The sequence below is a fragment of the Pseudopipra pipra genome, chromosome 2 (genome assembly GCF_036250125.1).
Source record: "Pseudopipra pipra isolate bDixPip1 chromosome 2, bDixPip1.hap1, whole genome shotgun sequence".
Classification (NCBI taxonomy): Eukaryota; Metazoa; Chordata; class Aves; order Passeriformes; family Pipridae; genus Pseudopipra; species Pseudopipra pipra.
The window spans coordinates 10688019-10708899 of NC_087550.1; the positions used below are offsets into that span (position 1 = coordinate 10688019).

Sequence of the window (20881 nt, forward strand, 5' to 3'; positions counted from 1 at the left end):
TTTTTCAGTTATGTTGGCATTTTTTCCCCATGCAGAAGCTTTGGTTTTGCATTTCATGGCACCCAGAACCACCACTGAAGACAAAAGGGGAGCAGCCCTGCAGGTGAGAGGTACCACAATATCTTTTTAAAGACTGAAGTGCTTTTATTTTTGAAGAAGCCAGAGTATATAATTGAACAGAGTTGCCATGATTAAAATGCAATTAAGGCTGTGAAGCCCTTGAGCTTCTTAAATGATGGCATGATACAATATTTATCAGGCTTCAGAACACATAATCACATCTTTGGCCATCCAGCCATATTTTGCTTTTTCCCACACACAAGGTTAACCCTCTATCACAGTTTAATGTAGCTAAACTTATCACTTCTGTATGTGACACCTTAATATTTCTGAAGTGGAAGAGTAAGGACTAAAGTTGCACAGAAGACAAGCCAACGAAGTGACAAGAAAACACACATGCTTAAGCATTCATTTAGAAAGATGCTTTATTTTTTGCTGTTAGTGAATAATGGAGCTAATATAAAATTCTGACAGGCATAAACCTATTGAATAATCCTGATACTGCAACATACAGGTGACTCGCAAGCAATAAATTGAATAATGTTAGTTTTATGCAAGAAATAATCTTTTAAAAGACAGAAAAAGGCAAATGTATAACTCATATGGTTAATATTTGAGATATTTTGAAGGTAAGTTCACACATTTCCTCTGAGTGGCTACATGAGTTTAAAAAAAAAAAAAGGCATAAATGACCTTCAGTAAAACTTGGCAACTAGTCCAAATTCTACTTCTAAATTTAACTTTGTCATGTATGCTTTTTAGGAATACAATTCATCGCCTGGCATTCTGGTCTGAAATACCAGTATCCATCATAGATGCTCGACAGTTTTGCAATGTATCTGCTTTCAGATCATTGGCACAGTATCAGCTTGGATGACTAGGTCAAATTCAGGTGTTGGCAGATGACACCGGGGGCTTTCCTGGCAGATTTGTTTACCTGTTGATGAACTATAGTACTGCTGGTCAAAAGATTTATGATTACTTTGATTTCCTGTCACATTTAGAAGTTGGGTAAAGAAGATCTCTCGACCTGTACCTAAATCAGAACAAAACATTGCCACCCTTACACATAGATAGCCTTAATTGGCTGTTAAAAGTGCTGTCCCAGGTGTCTCTGTTTGGTTTGTTTTTCCAGGCAAGGAGACTTATTCTAGATGGCAAACAAATACAGCCAACATACATTCTTCCTTAGAAATAACTGCCCATAAGCAGAGTAGATTTTTACCATTAGAAACTCAGTATTGTTTAATAGGTTTTTGCATGCTGTGGTGTTACTTGCTCTACGTTCATGCACACAGGAAGGTCTGTTACTCATCACTTAGGTCTGTCTGTCAGTCTAAACCAGGCAATGGAGGTCAAATCCAAAACTCCTTCCAAATTTAAAAGCAGGAGCTTTAAAATACAGCAATGTACTGAATAGCTTGGCAGACTGAGGGCTAGAGATGCTACTGCATTTTAGAGCTGAAGATCCACCTTCCAGCGTTACCATTGCACCTACCACAGTTTTCAAACAGCAGCTACAGCAGCAATAGAAAAGATAATTGTACCTGTTGTAGACAACTTTAAATTGAAAATTTTCTTGGTTGGAGAGGCAAAAAAATCTCTTAAAATGAGATCTTAAAAGATCATCCTAATTTCTAATGAATCCTGGCCCTGCTGCTTCCTCATGTCATTTCTCATCCTCACTTTGCCTTTGTCGAGCAGCATGAGCCCCTTTCCCTTCTCTCCCCCTCTGCCTCCACAAGCTCAGGCACCAACATGGGAGTTTCAAAGGTTCTCCAGGCAGTGCCTTCCAACCCTTGTGTTAAAGGCAGGAGGCAGATGGAAAAGCTTCCCATGATAGAGAAGTACTTGGGAAACCATTTTGAGCCATCAGCGAGGAGCAGCTTCCCAGGTGGACAAAGCCCATGGGGGATGTGAGGAGGGTAATTGCTCTCTAGATTGCACAGCAAGAATGGATTGTTTGTTTCTGGGGGGGGGTGGTCAGGGGTGGGCTTGATAATACAGATCACTTTTTTGTGTCTGCAATGCAGAAGTTTCTCTCTGCTAATCTTGGCACTGACATTGAAATTGATGTGTGGCCTTTAGGTAAGTCACTTAATCAATGTGTTTGTAAAATGAGGATAATAACATTTATTTGCCTGCCTGAAAATGGATGTGGTAAGGACAGACTAGTTAATGCTGTAAAATGCTATTTACTAGTAATTGCAAGTATTATTACATTGCAGACTTAAACCCCTCCTTGACTGGTAATTGAAATAGCTGAAAAAGTCTGAAATGTAAAGGTGTCAGAGGTTTTAGCTAAAGTGGAGGTGGCTAATCCCCTTCCTTTTCATGGAACTAATTATGCTTTAACTGAGGCAATAAATATAAAAAATGTCTTGACCACATACCTGCTCTTACTCAGAAACAGAATGAGAAGAAATATTGTGAGATTCACTTTTGATGCACTAGGTAATGTGCCATTGATAATGGGTCAAAGGAGGAGCTGGGTGTGACACAGAAAAATACACGGTCAAGCCTCTGTTCTGGGATGCAGGTGCACTCAGGTGTCCTGAGAGCAAGATGAGCAGTGCAGATAAGACTGAATTAGATGCATCATTACCATTTTCAACCCAATTAACATCCTCGCTCTTCAGGATTAAATAAGGTCTGTAATCTGCCTTTCGGTAGGGCAGGTTGAAAAAAGATTGAAGTCCTGAGGGTGAGAAAAGTGAATAATGCTGTAGAGTGGCATGAAGTAGATAGGAAATGAACTACAGTAAACTGGCTTATCTGTCAGCTGTGCCTTGAGAATTCTTCTGAGGCCTCAGATTGCCACCACTTCTCCTACAGATGTTTCTTTGAGAAAGATGAACATAAGATGCCTACCTAGGGTGGCTAAAGGATCAGGTCTGCCAAAAAAAAATCCCTTTTTGCCTTCTATTATACTACCAAGAATCATTCCAATAAAAACAATCATGTTTGGTTAGTGCAGTAGTTAAAATAAACAGCCTTAGGTTTCTCTAGCTACCAGTAAAGGGTCATAATTGGATCATTCCTTATGCCAAGTAAAAGCTCACCAGCAGGGTAAATGCCTCTGACTTTCCTAGAACATGGGGGAATAACTGTTTCATGAATGTTACACATATCTCACTTCAACTGCTTAATATTTTCCTGATGAATTTGCTTGAAATTTATTAAAGAACCGAGGAAGCAGGCTCATTTGCAATGTGATTGGCAATATTTCCAGGACTTTATTACGAGCTATGAAAAGAGAAATGGTGGGATTCTTTGCTAAAGAATGACTTACTTTGCCTTTCTCCAGTTTACAGCCCTGCTTTCCAGTTTTAAGTTTTACAACCCAAACTCAGGGCGAACCCAGCCTGGGAAAGAGACTGGTGGCTGCCTCTCCAGAGCAGCAGTGACAAACACAATGGTTTCCAAGGGGGGGACCTGTGACTCCTGGCAATACTGCTTGGCATACTGTTGGCAAGATGACTTACTTCATGTATTGGAGTGGATAAACTTTACACCAAGCCACAGATGGCGAAACATTTTGCTTTCTTCTGTAAGACAGTGCAACTCACTGCAGGCTGGAGAGAAGTGCCACTTAGAGGCAAATCATCCCTTGGCTTGCTGTGTTAATGAGTTTAGAAGCAAAGAGGTGCCTCTTTGGGCTCCAACAAAAAGTGGTAGGTGTAAGACACTCGAACTTGGAAGAATTAAACGTACTGAAATCCAGTCATTTAAGGGAAGCCCTTATGAGAAGGAGCTTTATATTCAGAAATAAAGAATATAGGATGCTGTAGGCTGAACAGGTTCAAAGGGGAGCATCTCAGGGGAGTTCTGCTACAGCAGGACCTACAGCAGAGCCCTGTCACTCAGAGAGACTGTGCACTGAGGAGATTAGGCAGAGGCAAGGTCCAGCAACTGTGCTGATCCCATGGGAGACAGTGATACTGGATGTAAAGGCAGTGCTCTCTGCCAGACAGTGAATGCTTAAAAACATTTCTGGGAATATTTTGGTAAATTGGTAAAAGAACATGCTCAGTGATTTGATGTTCCTTTTGGGTTTTGATGATCACAGCCTTACAAAAACAAAAAAAATTTAAATGACCATCAGAGAAAAATAACTCAAAATAGCATTTGAACTAGTCATGCCAAAATGTCTAGCAGTGGTGGTGTGCTAGATATCCACAGGTAATAGGAATATCATGCAAGTTTAGTCGAAAAAAGGCACTCAATTTTCAAGATATGAATTCTAGTCTCAGATTATTAAAGTCCCTTCCAACCCAGGCCATTCTAGGATTAGCTCTGGATTACCTACAGACCAAAAATTATGCACAGACAAGATTTCAAATTCACAGAAAAGAGTTTAAACAACTAGGGAAAAAGTTTCTAAAAGAATTAATGCTTTCAATCCCAGAGTGGACACAGTTAAGTATTTAAATAATTATGCAGTAGTTGTTAGTTTTCTGCTAAAAAATTGGCCAAGCTCTAATAAGATAGGGCAAATTTTATTTTGCAATTTTTCCTCTAGTGTCATGTGCTTTGAAGGTGTACTGAGATCTTTCTTCTATACTTTGTCACTTTGTGATGATGATGTATGTGATGGAGTTGCCCAGTCTATTGGAAACTCTGTAGATGGATTGCCCTTCCCATTAAGAGCAGCGGATCCTTAACTGAATTTTAGACAAGCACTGTCACTACCCAGTGCTCTGCAGCTTCTTGTTTGCCTTGCAGCTCTGACAGTTATCCCACAAGTCCCACATTTGGTGGTTCACAAGCTCCAGACATCCATCTACATACACTTAGAGAAAACCAGTATCTTATTTCAGCAGCTGAAAGGAAAGCCAAACAAGGCTGCATATGTTACTAATCATTTAGGGTTATATTTAGAGGTGCCAAGAGGATGGAGCCAGGCTCTTCTCGGTGATGCCAAGTAATAGGACAAGAAGCAATGGGCAGAAACTGATGCACACGAAGAACTTTTCCACTGTGCCGGTGATCCTGCGCTGGAACAGATTGCTCAGAGAGGGTGTGGAGTCTCCCTCACTGGAGGTATTCAAGAACAGTCTGGATGCAATCCTGTGTCATGTGTTCAAGAACAGCCTGGATGCAATCCTGTGCAATGTGCTCTGGCATGACCCTGCTTGAGCAGGGAGGTTGGACCGCATGACCCACTGTGGTCCCTTCCAACCTGACCCGTTCCGTGATATTTTTACTCGCCCCGCACTGCACTCTGGGAGGTGAGTCAAAGAATCATTGTAGATGATTGTAGAAGAAGGCCCTGTAGCACACATCTCAAACTGTGGTTACACAGTGATTTTCCTTGTGCTGGGGCAGAGAACATGCAAAAAGGTAAGGGAGCTCCTGTGGAAACAGAGAGACACAGATCTGGTGATGTACATACAGACTGGTGATGTATATATTCCCCAGCTCTTCTTCCTTACCAAGAGTTTTCCATGTGTATTGCAGGGAGAAAGGAGCGTTTTGCCTCTGCCTCCAGGCCACAGATGTCTCTGGCATCACTCACTTTAAATTCTAAGATCGAAGTAAGCTTACCTACTAACATGTTTTCTGCAATGAGTGACATTGCTGCAAACCAATAATTCAGCAGAGGGAATAAGAGGTCCAAAAGAACAGTGGATTGTATCATCTGAGCTTACTGACTCAAAAGTCCTGTGTTCAGTTCCAAATCTCTCTAAAAAGAAAGTTGATTTCCTTAGAACAGAAATGTATATTTAAAAAAAATCTTGCTCCACTTCCCATGTTTTTACTTTATTGGATCTAGTTATTCCAGGCAAGTGACAGTTTTAATCAACAAGAAACTCAAGTTTCTTAGATACAGCAGCAAGGTATGATATTCTGCCAGCAAAGATAAATTCACTGAGGGTTATGGTAATTAATATGTACATTAGAAAAGGAGACTTTCCATCCACCTTTAATGAGTTATTCTTAGTATCAGAAGTATTTTCCAATACATGATAGCAGAAGGAGATTTAACCTTACCCTGTCAAACTTAGCAGATAGATCAAAAGTGTTACAAGAGGGGGAATTCCAAGTCATCTCAATTATGTGGCACCACATGAAATAATTATATTTGGTCACACTTTAGAACGATATGTTCCTGAGGGACAACTTGTATGTACTGCCCCTCGAAACACAACTATGCTCTGACTGTGCTGCTTTTGATTTTTAAATAGCTCACACAGCTATAACCTCTGCATGTTATCTCTAACCATAAACGACAGTATTATTTTTACAGGCAGATACCATATCCTTGGAAGACTTTTTGTTTTCCCCCTTAACTATCCCTGTTTACAACGTAAGACAAAAGAAATTAAAGGCTTTGTTGAATCTTCTCTAACACAATGGAAAGTTATCAGAGAAGATTTTATACTTTTTAGTGACAGAGCTAATATAAAATGCAAAAGACTTTTCTTGAAAAGAATGAAGAGAATACAACCAATCAAACCTCATTCAGTTAATGTGCAAACTTGACTCAAAGCAGTACTTAAAATACATTAACCTGAAAGGCACAATGTACCTGATTCAAACTTAGAAAAATACTTGTTTTCATGTTTCAGAGTATTGAACAGGTAATAAAATGAATTTAATTTGCTACAGAAACACAACAGAACCCACCTCAGTTCCCTGCTGTGTCAGTGTTGAAAGAGGTCTTGATGTTTCTGAAAAATTGATCCCTAACATACAAACGGGAGCAAGCAGGATAGACACTGAAAGTTGAAATACTTCAGTTTATTCTAAAAATGAAAAACCAGGGCAAGGCACTTGACTAACATTTTAAGTTAAATTTGCAAAACATTTCTAGATTTAAGAAAAACAGAGACAAGAGGTGATGGCTTGTATTTTTTTTTATTTTATTTTTGGGTTTTTTTTAAATTGTTAATAGGAATATCTATACTTCATGCTATAGAAAGGACATTAGAAAAACAGGAAACATAATGGCAGTGGTTTTGGTTTTTACAGTTATGAATGCTCATGTTTCATTTTGCAGAAAAGGAATGGCTCCTTCTGCAACTCCTTGCAATACCAGGGACACATTTTGATGATACTTGCATCTCATATTTCACAGTCCTGTCCCTTCACCAACATGCAATGAGATCATGAAGAAACCATAAAGCCAATCTCATCCATTGACATGTGGCTCAATTTTCTTCCTTGCAACTTTAAATTCCTTAAGCATATCAATGCCACATGACCTACTGTAAAAAAGAAAGAGAAAAAATAATCAATGATAAACCAAAAAAAAAAACCCCAAACCTGTGATAGGCAAAAGATAAATATACAAGCACATGAATCAGGAAAAAAAATAAAAAAGAAAAAGTACTAATTTAGGATATTAAAAATTTCATAAAGGCAGTATTTATAATAACAGAGCTAGCATGAAAATTCCTCAAACGTGAAAAGAATTGTATTAGAAAAATGTGCTGAAAAGTTTTATTTCAAGCAATGTAATACAACTCAGATACAGAGCTCTTAGGAATCCTCTGTAAATCTTATTCAGAGCTGCAAGTAACCCAGCAACTTGGACATAAACATGAAAAAATCATAGTTCTAATCACTTGTAGTAGTGCTAGAGTGGTTTCAACCTACCAGAGCATACATTTTTGGCAGGCACAGAGACAAAACTGAAAGCAAGTCCATTCATTTAAAAATGCAAAGAACGTGTAAGGTATTTTATAGTGCTAAGAAAATAATAAGACATAAGCCCTTGGTCTTGCTTTTTCCTCCCTTTCAGGGTGTCTAATGTATGTCCTCATTAGTCAGTTATTTAAATGTTAGGTATAAGGGATGACTTAAGCTAGATTGATATTCACTGTGAGCATCTTTTAATGGAATGATTGGAATAATGACGTGATTGTACAGGAGGTTATGTTCCTTGAGACTCGAGGGTTCCTGAATGACTGCAAAGTAGTCACAGTTCACAGATATTACATATATGTATGAAAAACAATCCAGTGAAGATGTGAGTCTATTTTGAAATGAAAAAAAACCCAAAGGAAATAGAACATAGGAGTGAGAAGGATGAATAAGGTTTTGGCATTATGTAACACAAATGATACAGACACAAAGAAAATTTTGGTGGATACAGCTAAACTATGTGCATTTCAGGTAAACACACAAGTAATTTAAAGTAAGAGAAGCTAAAATACTGTGTGTAAAATCACATAGGTAATACTTGCCCTTAAGTGCTGCAGAGGAAGGTTTTGTGTTCAGAGGAGGATGGTCCCGATTTAGAGAATGACTCAGCTCATTCTTTAAGTTTTCCTTGTGCACGTGTTGAATCAGATGACAACACAGGAGTTACTGAGGAGAGAGCTGAAGGAGTCCATAGGTCAACGAGCAAAAGAGAAACCATGGATTTTAAGAGTTGTTCAGTATTTTAACCATGTGCAGCTGAAACAACAGAAGGAGGAAATAGAACAAAAAATTCTGGCAGTGAGGGCAATTAGCTTATGAATGAAGAAATCTCTTTATTTGCATAAATTAATGCCTTAACTCTAAACAGAAAAGGGACCAGATAATGACCAACAGAAATGTGTCAGGAGAGGACTTGGTGTGGTTTATGAGACTAAGCTTTAATGGCAGTAAGACATCAAAGACCTTTGAAAAGATTTTTACTTTATAGTGTACTATTCCTACTATAGTGTACTATTATGGCTACTTTTTGACTACTATCAACCTGATTGACCAGAGACAGTGAACTGTATCACTGTTTGAAAAAAATGTTAAATTTATAAAAGTTTGATGTTAAGGCAAAAATTTATATCTATATCAATATATATATTTAACAATACATGCAAATCTATCATATAATAATAATATAATAAAATAATATATATTATATAACATTATATTATAATTATCATTTATCCTTCCACAATTATTAATATTTCAAATTCTTTGAGGAAAAAGAGCTGGAACAAAGGACAACACAAAAATAGTTGTTAAGTTTCCCCAGAACAGAGCATTTTGAATATTTCAGTATTTCTACAGTATATTTATCAACAGTTGGCTAATGTAATAGAGTAGTGCACAACTAGTATATTTGCTCATGGCCTTAACAGTCACAGATATAAGGCTTTTTGTAATGTCTGCTGGGATTTTAACATAAATTTGGCAAATTCTACAAAAACAGAACAAACTGGAAGAATTACTGGGTTTAAGTTTTATATTCTATATTGACAAACTACTAAGTTGCAGACAGGCTGTAAAAGAGACTTTTATATTGCATCATTATAAATATTCGTGATGTCTTCCATTTATAGATGCTTTAACTGAGTAGCTAAATGACAAATCTGAACTTAACAATGCAGTGACCTCCAGTTTTATACAGCTTTGCTGACTATGCACTTCAGCAAAACTACTGCGAATTTGAAAAATCAACCTGTCTCTTACCTGTCTCTTGGATTCTCCTCTAAGAATTACAGTTTTATATTGCTGAAACTACTGATTTTAGTAGAGTAAATGTTTGTATAATAGTGGAGTAAAATTGCAGAGGATGGCAGATATCTCCTGAGAGCCCTGGAGTAAAGATATTGTGTAATATGGGAACTAGCTGGGAATCAATGAGATGGGAGCAGATGGTGCAAGGAAAATTTTAAAAATAAAACCAAACGTACCCCAGACTGAGGAATTAGAATCCTGCAACAGCAACATCATTGTTCTTCTCATGAAGACCTCAGGGGCTGAAGACTTGTCCTAAAGCAAGCCCCCTCTCTCATCTGCATCAGGAAGACTGCCAAGCTCAGGACCTAGAGGCACATTGTGGAAAGGTGACTACAGCATAGAAAAGTGAGGCTTTTCTGCATTAATCAGATAATGTACACTGTTAGAATATTTACTGGACTAATGGTAAACTCTTAGCACTGTGTATATGGTGTACTACACAAGATTTTGAGTGTAAGAAATCAGTGAAAAACATGGGCAAACCTGTTTGTGAACAATTCCAGTACGTTGGTGAGCAACCAAGCCTCTGCCAAAACTTTTGTAGGGAAGCCTACAGTCACCATAGAAAACTGGGAATGAATAGAGCAGGTGTGCAGTCCTGTGTTCAGGCAGTTACCTCCTTTGCTGTAAAACAGATGAATTCAGGGCAACCCAGGTACTCCAGGATTGCTAATGATCCAAGGAAAGCAGAGAAACAGTAGTTACATCACTCTATGATCTGGCTGTGACTCACTCCAGGCAAACTTTGCCTGGCTAAGTGGCAGTCTTTGTCCTGGATAATGCTAGTTTGCTGAAGATCTGAGAGGAAGAGGAGAAAATAGAAGGCAGTCAGAGCAAGATGGTGACAGATGGACACTGAATGGAAGCCCAAAGTTTGCTGGTTGTTGCTTTAAAAGCCTCTAATCACAGTCCTATGTGATCAGAGATCTCTGCTCCTTTCTCATGATGCAGCTGAGTACAGAGAGGTTTTATTATGGCTACCTATGAAGGACAAAACCAGGCAAACTGACAGGGGAATCACAGAGAAAACCTAATCTGACTTCTCACTTGACATGTCCACTCTGCTCCTAGAAATATCGGCCCTCCTCTCCTTTTTAGAAGAAACAGCTGAGCTGAGGGAATGACATATTCAGCACGGACTAAGTCTTTGAGGTACAGATTTGTTCAAATCAGCCAGTTCCTGCAGCAGCAACTGTGAGTGGGTGTGTAACACAGTATGAGCTTTAAAAGGGGGAGCAGAATTTGAAAGACTGTATCACTTGGTAACTGATCACAAGCCAAAAGAAAGCAGAGATGTATTAGAAGCAGAAAAAGTTGTCAGCCTCTGTTCAAAGTTTTGTGCATAGTAGAGATAGACAGGCCTTGAATTAGGACTAGAGTGCATTTTAAGGTCTTGTAGTGGATGTCCTAGACACAAAAATGCATTTAGTTTTAGGGCCTATACACACTGGTATAGTACAGAAAGAGCTGGCAACCCGTATGAGAGAAGTGACTTAGGGGACAATAAATAATGGTAAACCAGAAAAACAAACAAACAAAAAAAATCATGAGCATGTATGGCTCAGAAGCTGTAAAAACTGCCTTTTTTTTTTTTTTTTTTTTTGTCAGCATTTGCTGTCAAATATTCTTCTTTGGTAAAAGTGCCAAAAAGGGGATGACAAAGTGAACAGAAGTGGAAAAGTCGTCCATGTGCATATGCAGTGGTAGAAAATACTATAGTAAGGAAACAGTCAGACCTAGAACAAACACACACAGAAACAACATGGGAAAACTGTGAAAGAGAGGTGACACTGGGACAATGTTTCCAACAAGGCCCCTACCAGATTGGCAAAAGGATAAAGGGAATTGATTGCTTATGCCTCACCTTTACAGACACCAAAGAATAGCCTGATCCCTGGGGATAGCCTGCTGTCCTGGTGGAACTGTGGGACAAGCCTGGATGCTGCCTGAGAAGACAATATGATGTAAAAAGATTGAACCCTTGGCACAGGCTGTGACCTGCACAATTCAGAGGGCTATGCTGGTCAAGCAGGCAGAGGAGGAGAATGAAGTGCTAAGAAACAAAGAAGCTGGATATTCAAGCAGATATCCAGGGAGAGTTTTGAGAGAGAAACGGAAAGTGCAAAGAGACATCAAAAAGGAAAAGTGTTTTGAACTGAGGAAAACTGACTGAGATCCATCTGTGCTTAAACTACTCTAATGGAGCTGGGGTTGCATTAACTTGGAAAACCAAGTTACCCATATAACACAGGATATCCTCACAAACTCATACTGAGGGAAATGCTTTAGCCTGGTTAACTTAGATAACTATTAATAATATTTGCTCATTTTAGTTTACACAGCACAGTATAAACAATCTCTTCCAAATGTATTCACACTCTAAGCTGCATATCACTTAGTTTTCTTTACTGTATAATTTTATTAAGCTACATGCATACAGGAAAACTGAAAGCCATACCACTTTTAACTCAAATGCTATGGCTGATTTTAAAAACAAGAGCATGATATAAACCTGAGCAATAGGAGACCAAGGATCCAAGCTAAAGGATTTATCTCTAAGCAAGAGAAAACCTGTTTCTTGATGTGAAGACAGATTAGTTCTTTCAAATCCATGAATATCAATGTTCCTAACAAAAATGTCTGTGTGCATGTGTTTGTCTTGGAGGAAGCTTTCTGTGTTTTTAAAAATACAGAATTTTGAGTGTTCTAAGAAGAAAAGGGGAATCACCCAGGCATAAAATATTTCCTGTGGAAAGCTGTATTGCATGCAATACAATCGCCTATGGGAATGGACTGCATACCTGTAAGAATAGCTCTGTACCACTGGGATTGTGAGGACTGCACCTTCAATTATTGTACTGGGGGTCTCTTAAGACATGTAGAAAAAAAGTGGAAATCATGGGTCCTTAAGCTGACAGGGTATTGAAAAGTGACTTAAGTTTATAATACACAACCTTGCATGATTGTTCAACTAATTCAGGTAACTTTGGAGATTTATAGGTATAGCATTGCTGAGATGAGAGACATGCATTTATGAAGATGGATTACTGAACGGGACTGATGTTCTTCATAGTCTGTTTAGGCAGATTCTGGAAAAGCATGGCTCAAGGCATGTGTTACACATGTAAGGATTATAGTTTTCCACATTTTGACAATTGCTTAGGTCAGAATTTGACCAAGGTGCAAGTACGAAATAGCTCCACTCATTGTGTCATTACCTATGGAGGGTCCAGTTATGTTCATATACATTCAGAAATCACTGTGCACTCTCTCACAGTGTATGACAGGCACCTATGCAATGCAAAGGTGCAAATTACACCATTACTTTAAAAGCAAGACTGTGGTCTCCAACACCTACAGAAACATGAATATCACACGTCATAGTTGTAATTTTAGTTGCTCAGTGGTTATACATCATTATAGCCTCAGACTCTAAAGTGTTATCATCACAAAAGACCACACAGGAAAAAATGATAGTGCTAAAAATTTTTCTGTATAACAAGTTAAATTGCACTATTAGTTTATTTTTTGGGTTTCCCCTCTACCTCCTACCCTAGCCCCTAAGTTAATCAGACCTCTTGGACAATGAAACTGTTAAATGTTCACTGGACTAACAGCAAATTCTTAGTTCTATGTATGGTGTTCTGACTAGAGCAAGATTTCGAGTGTAGCACTAAAGAACTGTCCCATCCTTCTGTTCATTCAAAACACTACTGGTCACACCTAAGAACCGATTGGGTCAACTGCCACCGACTGCCACTAAAAAGTAAACCAGAACTGGTGCTGTCAAGATCTAAAAGACTGCCTGTGGAAAGGATTTTGAACTTCCAAAAGTTCTGCCCTTCACACACAGTTTGCACCAGATTCGCCTGCTTTTCCCCACCCCCCGCAGTGAGCTCAGTACACAAATTCACGAATGCAACTTGGGTACTATTCTGCTTTTTGAAAACTAAAATAGTTCTACGTATACTAATGAATTTTTATTGACAGAGCTGTCAGAGCATTAGCACTGTGCATCTCCTCCTTTCTCCTCATCCCACTTGACCTCCCGAAGGATTAGATGTGTTACCCTCTGAACGATTATCTGGCAACCTCACTTTCTTGTCTGAGTAAAAGGCCAGGCAGCCTAAACGTCTGTAGTGCTTCGGGCAGGAATGTGAGACAATGCAGCCAGCCTTCAAGAAACACCCTAGGTAAAACCATTTCTCTGGGATTTTAGGAAAGACCTGACAATGAACAACAAGAAAGCAAAATTGGTGCTGAAGCTGTGGTATTTCATTCTTAATTCCAAGAGTATTGGATACAAAGCATGCAATGTTTGGCTACTGTTAACAAGTTGCTTGTTTAAGAGTAATATATTGGTACAGAGTCCCACTGCAATAATAGCAAGAATGTTCCTCTGGGACAACTATCCCCGAGCTACTTATTTTTTAAGTGTTAAACATACGTTGGCATATTGCCAAGTATTGTGGGTATGGAGTTAAGGAGAGAGTCTGAAAGTCTTTTGTTCTTCCCCCAAAACATAAACACATATGCAAACACCAAGAAATAGCAGTACTGGGAGTTGTAGAAGGTTGTTACTATTGGCAGTACTTACTTTTGAGAAATAGATATAGAAGGCATACAAACAACAGGGTATACACAACATCCAAAAAATATCATGATATTCCTTAAGTTTGCTTGTATTTTGTATCTGTGAAGTGTTTCACAAATTCTTACTTGATTTTTTAGTAAGAATCAGGCATTTTCACAACAAATATTTTCTGCATCTGCTGATATTTTTAAATTGGCATCACTTTTTGAAGTGTCTTGATTAATGCATAAAAAACTTTGAAAAATATTTACATTTTTTTGATATTCTGTTGTATAAAATGAGGACATCAAATCATAATAACACTGTAATATCGTGAAAGCAATCATTACTTAGGACTTTCAAGTTGTTGGAATGTGTTTTTATTTTGCTCAGAATGGTAAGTGAAAATGGCATTCCCACCAACTGTGCTTACCGGAATGTCACAACACTAAATGTGGCTTTTTAGTATTTCAGATTGTACTTTAGTTTGGATCTTTGAAGATGTGTTGTTGTATAAAGCTCCTGATACCATGACAGGGCAAAGGTAAAACCTTAAAATATAATATCAATACCCTACATTTCTTATGAAACCCCAACCTATAAATGATATACCAACAGATACTTGGAATGTTTGCTGTGACTTTCAAGGATATGAGCTTTGTTCTCCCTACGTAATCCAACAGCTGACTCTTTGCTTGAAGTACAGTGTTAATTATGGAACTGTGACATGATGTTTGCCAGCAGCTGTGCAACACTGGCCTGTTCTTTTCTCCAGTGTGCCTCACCTTGGCGAATCCAAAGATAGGGATATGTGTCATAGGGTCATAGAATAGTCTGGGTTGGAGGGGACCTCTAAAGGTCACCTACTCCAACCTCCCTGCAATGAGCTAAATCTCCATGACCAATGTTTGATGTGTCTGGGAAGACTATCGAGATAAAGGATAATTTTTTTTTTTTTTAAGGGGGGTATTTGCATTGAATCTGGATGACAATTGTGCAATTAATTTCTTATGGATCCTTGGACAAATAACAGGGAGAAGTATGGCTGGCCAATGTGGCAAAGCAAGCTAATTTTCTTTCAAATTCTGAACTCCATTTCGTGTTATGTACTGAATGTGCAGAAGCCAGCCCAAAAGTGGGAAGCTGCAATGTGTACCATAACATGCTCAGATGCTTGACACCTGTATAAAGCATACGAGGGATCCTTCAAGAATCCATTCTTCTGGAATACTGAAACATGAATCTTTTTGAACAGCTGTCTCTGTCCACAGGAACACTTTTTCTTGAGAGTGCACATTGTGAGATCCAGTATAGGCACAAGTGACAGCTTGTGTTCCTGTTTCTCATGGACTACGTCTCGTCTTAAAGAGACCTTCAAGGAAGGTGCAATGGCAATAAAAAAATGCATTAATCTCCTCACATGCAAGCAAAAAAAGTGGGCCAATCATAACTACATGTAAAAAGACTTCCAGGAAAAGGAGCTGGGAGGAGTTCTGCCTAGACAGAAATGATGACAAATGTTCGATATAGCTTTTAAGTATCTTGAATTTAAACATACAAAGGACATGCCTTGTAACTTGTCACTTTGAGAGATTAGCAATTCTTAAATGTTCTCAACACAAGAATTAAAAAATAGCCTGCTGTCTTTGGTACCTGCCATCTCTTCTCAGACAGACTGAACTGTGGGATTGGGCAGTCTGTAAATTAGGAGTCATCCATGACAGCTGCAGAACAGAAGCCTGTACAACAAAGACGACTCTGACAGGCTTAGAAGCATCTTACAGAGCCAGGCCAGGACCAGGGCTGCTCTAAGCCGCTTAGAAGGTTTAGAAGAACCTGAAACTCAGGGACTGGTTCTGCAAGAGCCAGTCAAGGCCAGAAACTGCACAGATCCATTCTGGCTGAGATAAGAACAGACATTACTGATGAGGGAGAATCTGAATCAGTGCCTTAGTGAAAAAAGGATTTTTTTTCCTAATTTTTTTCCTCAAGTTCAGCATCTTTGCCATCTTTTGTAAAGTAAGTGCAAAATATTAGTGCATCAAAATGGAGGTACTGCATGACAGGGGTACATTTTTCTCTTCAATGCTTTCAAGATCTTCGGTGGCTTTTAATCCAAACCTTTGATTTCTGTTTGATCTTTTCATATTCATCTAAATTGATGTTATAATAATTGTAACTGCACAGTTACCGCTCAATATTGCTATGCCAAATTTTCAAGTATACATAACTTAAGCATGAGTATCCTTTGAAAGACTAGTTTAGAGTAATTGATAAAGTCCAGCCCTACTGGTAACTGGGTGCCAGACACACAACTTAGACACCAGTCCTATACTGCTGTCCCCACAAAAGAGCAGTTATACCCAACAGTCCTCCTCTTCCTATTTCTACTGGCAGCAGCAGCTGGCAGCTTTGTATCCACCTCTGACAAATGCACAAAGACACATTCAGCTGTTGGGACAACATTAATTGTCTGAACTGCTGTTTTTGCCTCCAGGTAGAGGACTAAATGGCAGTGTTCTGAGAGTCAGCCTCGGCCTTTGAGTCTCAACAGGTTCATGGTGTAATAGATGATCACAATAATGTATGCCTTAGTGTTTTTGAGTTACTTTTTGATAAAGCAGGCAGATAAAATCACGCCCAAGTTGTAAAATGAAACATGAGTAGACAAAACCGGTATGGTTATCCATTTCCCAGTTCACAGAGTGTTAAATATAGCACTAGGGCTTTGTCTGTTGTAGGGACATGGGCTATTTGCAGAACTTAACTTCCTGAAGTACAATGTTGCTTGTATATGAGGCTGGATACTGTGTCATTTCTACTTAAAAACTTCCAAATGAAGGTTAAAAAGGGGTCCCTGTCTTCAGGGAGGTGCAAGCCACGGATAGATTCCTGCACGAACTGCTAATTTCTAAATCTCTCTCTTGTATTTATGCCAAACAGCTGATAATGCTGTTGTGAACCTGCTTGAGCTTCCTGACAATTAATAAAACCAAAGAGACCGTGTTAAGTGTGAAGCTTCTGTTTCCAGCACTTGTGCATTCAAAGACTACAGGAATTGCTCTCCTACATCCACTTCAACAGCAGGTGGCCTCTCCAGTACCAAACACCCAGAAGCTCCAAAGCAGCAGCACAGGTAATATGCAACTATTGTAAAAAAAACCCAAACAAAACAAAGCAAAAACCGAACAATTTCCTGGCTCTTGCTAATCAGCTGGAATTTCTCTCCTCCTTTTAGTCTGCCACACTAGTTGACTGTGAGAATGATGGTGACCCATTTGCAAAAGAACACGATGCACATATCATGAGGCAAGAATCTAGATGGATAAGACTTGTTAAACTTTGGTTTAGCACATGCACTGAAATCACTGCCATACAGAATGGTAATTTTAACAACAGTTTTTCAGTCTCCAGGCAGACTGAAGAAATGGTGGTCACTAAAGAAAAAAGAAACCCTGATCTATCAGAGCTGGATATGACAGGTAGTTCTACAGCATAGATACTACTTCCACAATAAGCAAACCAAAACTGCTTGGGCCTCCTGCTGGTGCAACTGTTCTAGTAAACAGTATGACTATTGCCCTACATATTCCTGGGACAGAGAACACTTGTTGCACTCCGTCCACAAGCAAAAAAGGACATAAATACTTGGATTTTTGCCTGTGTAGATAGGAACTGCTGCAAGGAAATACAGTGTAGTTAAATGTACACACACTGTTGAGGAAAGAAATCAATACAGAAACTTTCACTGTAGCCAATTTTGGGTAATGTAATAAATGAATTGTTCACCACACGCTGTCCTGTTATTTATCTGGTAGACAGGAAGGGGAAGCAGCACTTAAATTCAAGAAAGCCAAGATAGGGGGGATGAGTTACAAACCGAGGCTAAAAATTATGGGGATGGTTGTGGAAACGAGTAAGGTATCTAGGACCTGAAAAGTTTATTAACCATGGCTGAAAAGCATTCAAAAGAGGCCTCTAAATAAACTTTCTCACTACATGTCTAAACAAAGCAAAATTGCTGGACCTTAAATAAAAGTGCTCAGTGCTGGCCTAGAGGCATGGTCAGGCTGGTGATTAGTTGCCTTGGATATTCGGTGGCCTATCCAAAAAACGAGACATGCTGATATGAGGTCAAAAACTTCCACAGCTACCAAAAACTACCTGTGCTTCTCAGCATTTAGAGTCGCACTGGGATCAGTTGAATTAATCTTACTTTGTTCAGGATTTGGTTTATGCGTCCGGTAAAGAGACATTTTTGCTGTACAGACAGGGGTGTTTACGAGATAAACTCACGGATGCCCCGAGTCTTGTTTTGCTGAGCTGTCTGTGAGCACGCCAGCCGAGAAATTTATTCCAGCGCTCACGATAATGCCAAATCACTTTTGGGGGCGGTGGTGGTGCTGTTGGCTGCGGGGTGGGTGCTGCGTCTGTGTGTGTGAATGTGGGAACGCAGAGTTCACCCTGCCGCTGACACGCTGAAAAAAAAACCACATCAAAGCGCCACTAAGAAAACAAATCGGGGGAACCGCGGACCGGCGGCAGGCAGACCCCCCCCTCCCTCCGCCATCCCGCCTCCTCCTCCTCCTGCGATGGGTCGGCTCGGGCAGATGCCTTTTTTTTTTTTTTTTTTTTTTTTAACCGCAGATTTTTTTTTATTTCCCTTGGTGTCGCTCGCTCCGGGACACCGGGGCTGCCAAACCCAGCAGGGCCGCGCGGGGCGGGGCGGCCCCGGGCAGGGGGCGGCGCCGGGCGGGGATGGGCAGGAGCGGCCCCGGCCCCCTCCCCGCGGGTATTTAGCGGCCGCGCGGAGCAGGCGGAGCCCGCGGCGGCGACATGGCCGCCGCCAGCAAGGAGCCCCCGCAGCTGCAGCGGCTGCTGGAGCGGGACCCTTACCTGACGCCCTTCCGGACCGACTTCCAGCGCAGGTACCGCCGTGGGGGGAGCGCCGCGAAGAGCCGCCCGCCCGCCCCGCTGTCCCCTCCCCTCGGCCGGGGCGGCTCCGCTGCCCTTCCGGTGCGGGCGGAGCCGCCGCCGGGGCCCGGCGGGGCCTCGACCGGGCTGGGCGGCTGCGGGGAGGCCTCTGCCGCGGGGCCGGCGGGTCCCGCCGCGACCCGGCACGTCCCGCCCCGGGGTGTCCGCGCTGCGCCCCGCGGGCCCTCCCGGCTGCGCCGCTGGGGCGGCGGCGGGTCCCCGGCGAGCCGGGCCCCGTGGGGCGCAGCTGGGGCACCCTGCGAGAATCGTGGAATCACAGAGTAGCCGGGGCTGGAAGAGACCTTTAGAGATCATCTATTTTTCAACCCCCTTTCCCCCCCCCCCCCCCCCCCCCCCCCAAGACTGAGTTACTCAGAATTTACATCCAGGCTGGCCTCGAACGTTTCCAGGCATGGGGCATCCGTAGCTTCCCTGGGGAATCTGTTCCAGTGCCTCTTGGCTCTCACAGTAAAGAATTTTTTTCCAGTGTCTAATCAAAACATGCTCTCTTTCAGTTTGAATCTGTTCCCCCTTGTCCCGTCATTACACACTCTTGCAAATAGTCCATCTCCACCTTCCCTGTAAGTTCCCTTCAGGTCCTGGAAGGCCACAATTAGGTCACCCTGAAGCTTTCTCTTTCCCAGGCTGAACAATCCTAATTCAGGCTTTCCTCATAGGAGAGATACTCCATCACTCTGATCAACTTGGTGGCCTCCTCTGGACTTGCTGGAACGGGTCAATGCCCCTCCTGTGTTGGGGAGGGGATTGCACCCAGAGCTGGATGCAGTCAGTACACAAGGGTGGTGTGCCGAGCCGCTGTTGCTAATAAAGGTGTTTTTCAGTCTAGCTGTGGTAATCTGTAAAGAAACTGCTCCTGAATCTCATCTTTCTGGAGAATTTTCCTGCAGGCGTGTGTTTTGAGATAGCCCCGAACCGCCAGCTCAGCTGTTCAGCAGACCTGCGGTGGGTGAAGTAGCAGAGCATGCGTTAGGTTGGTGCCAGGTTGTCGGTCTGAGTATCCCTCTTTTTGTGCCTCTCGATGGGAACTGTGACACCAACCCTCTGGCCGGGGCCTGGGCGAAAGCCTGCCAGCAGCAGCTCAGGCAGAGGCGGCCTGTGTCCTGCACAGCCGGGCTGCAGGCCTGAAAAAGCTGCTGTAGCCTCACTGGCCGAGAGAACAGAGTGATTGGGAGCTTTTGTGCCACACATTTATGTCTTGTGTTTCACTAGCAATCCTCTGATAATCAAAATAATTGTAATACTACCCTGTAGCTCAGAAGTGTGGAAAAGTCTGTGTGTGTGGAAGGGATGCAAGAAGGAATTCGATTCCCTCCCCCCAAAGTCTGTTTTTTTTTCTTTTTTTTCTGTTGCTGTATTCTACATGGTTTAGCATTACTAGATGTCTGTCCTCTGGGGTTCTGGTATTGAATAGTGGTAAGGCTAGATCTTGTTAAAATGGGATTAAGGATTAAGTAAACTATTAGGCTGACTTGCAGTGTATGTAGTAATCTCTTAATGGCAGAACAACTGAGTGTTTTAAACAATGGTTCCTGACAAGCTTCTAGTCACGCATGCAGTGTTGTAAAACACCTAATTCTTTCAGTGGGGTGCCAGGGTGTAGGAATTAATAAGTGGGCAGGTCTGGCTCTTAATAAAACCATTCATTAAAACATTTGGGCTTCCTAAATGTGCCTGTCATCTAAGTGATTGTGGATAATGATATTTGTATTTCTGAGGATAGGGTAGCTGCACTGAACAGAGTGAGTTTGCAAAATGTTTGTGTACTTCTCAGGTTTGTACACCTTGAGCATTGAA

General features: G+C 41.0%; 1 protein-coding gene and 1 long non-coding RNA gene across 5 annotated transcripts in view; one reads left to right on the top strand and one right to left on the bottom strand.

The window, feature by feature from the left end:
• Positions 1 to 5802: 5802 nt before the first annotated feature.
• On the bottom strand, positions 5803 to 19157 carry LOC135409007 (uncharacterized). Of its 3 annotated transcripts, none has more exons than XR_010427975.1 (5): positions 18989 to 19157; positions 18309 to 18570; positions 9693 to 9824; positions 8253 to 8466; positions 5803 to 7271 (listed from the first exon to the last, which is right to left on the bottom strand). It is a non-coding gene; the product is annotated as an uncharacterized LOC135409007 (long non-coding RNA). The 3 variants fall into 3 exon arrangements; XR_010427974.1 differs by having other exon boundaries at positions 18389 to 18570; positions 18989 to 19151; XR_010427973.1 differs by lacking the exon at positions 18309 to 18570 and having other exon boundaries at positions 18989 to 19129.
• Positions 18868 to 20881, top strand: part of GBE1 (1,4-alpha-glucan branching enzyme 1) — a 145564-nt gene continuing 143550 nt past the window's right edge. For both annotated transcript variants that reach the window (XM_064643963.1, XM_064643964.1), the window contains exon 1: positions 18868 to 19020. In XM_064643963.1, coding sequence (XP_064500033.1) covers positions 18929 to 19020 — 92 coding nt within the window. In that variant the 5' untranslated portion in view covers positions 18868 to 18928. The remainder of the gene's footprint in view (positions 19021 to 20881) is intronic.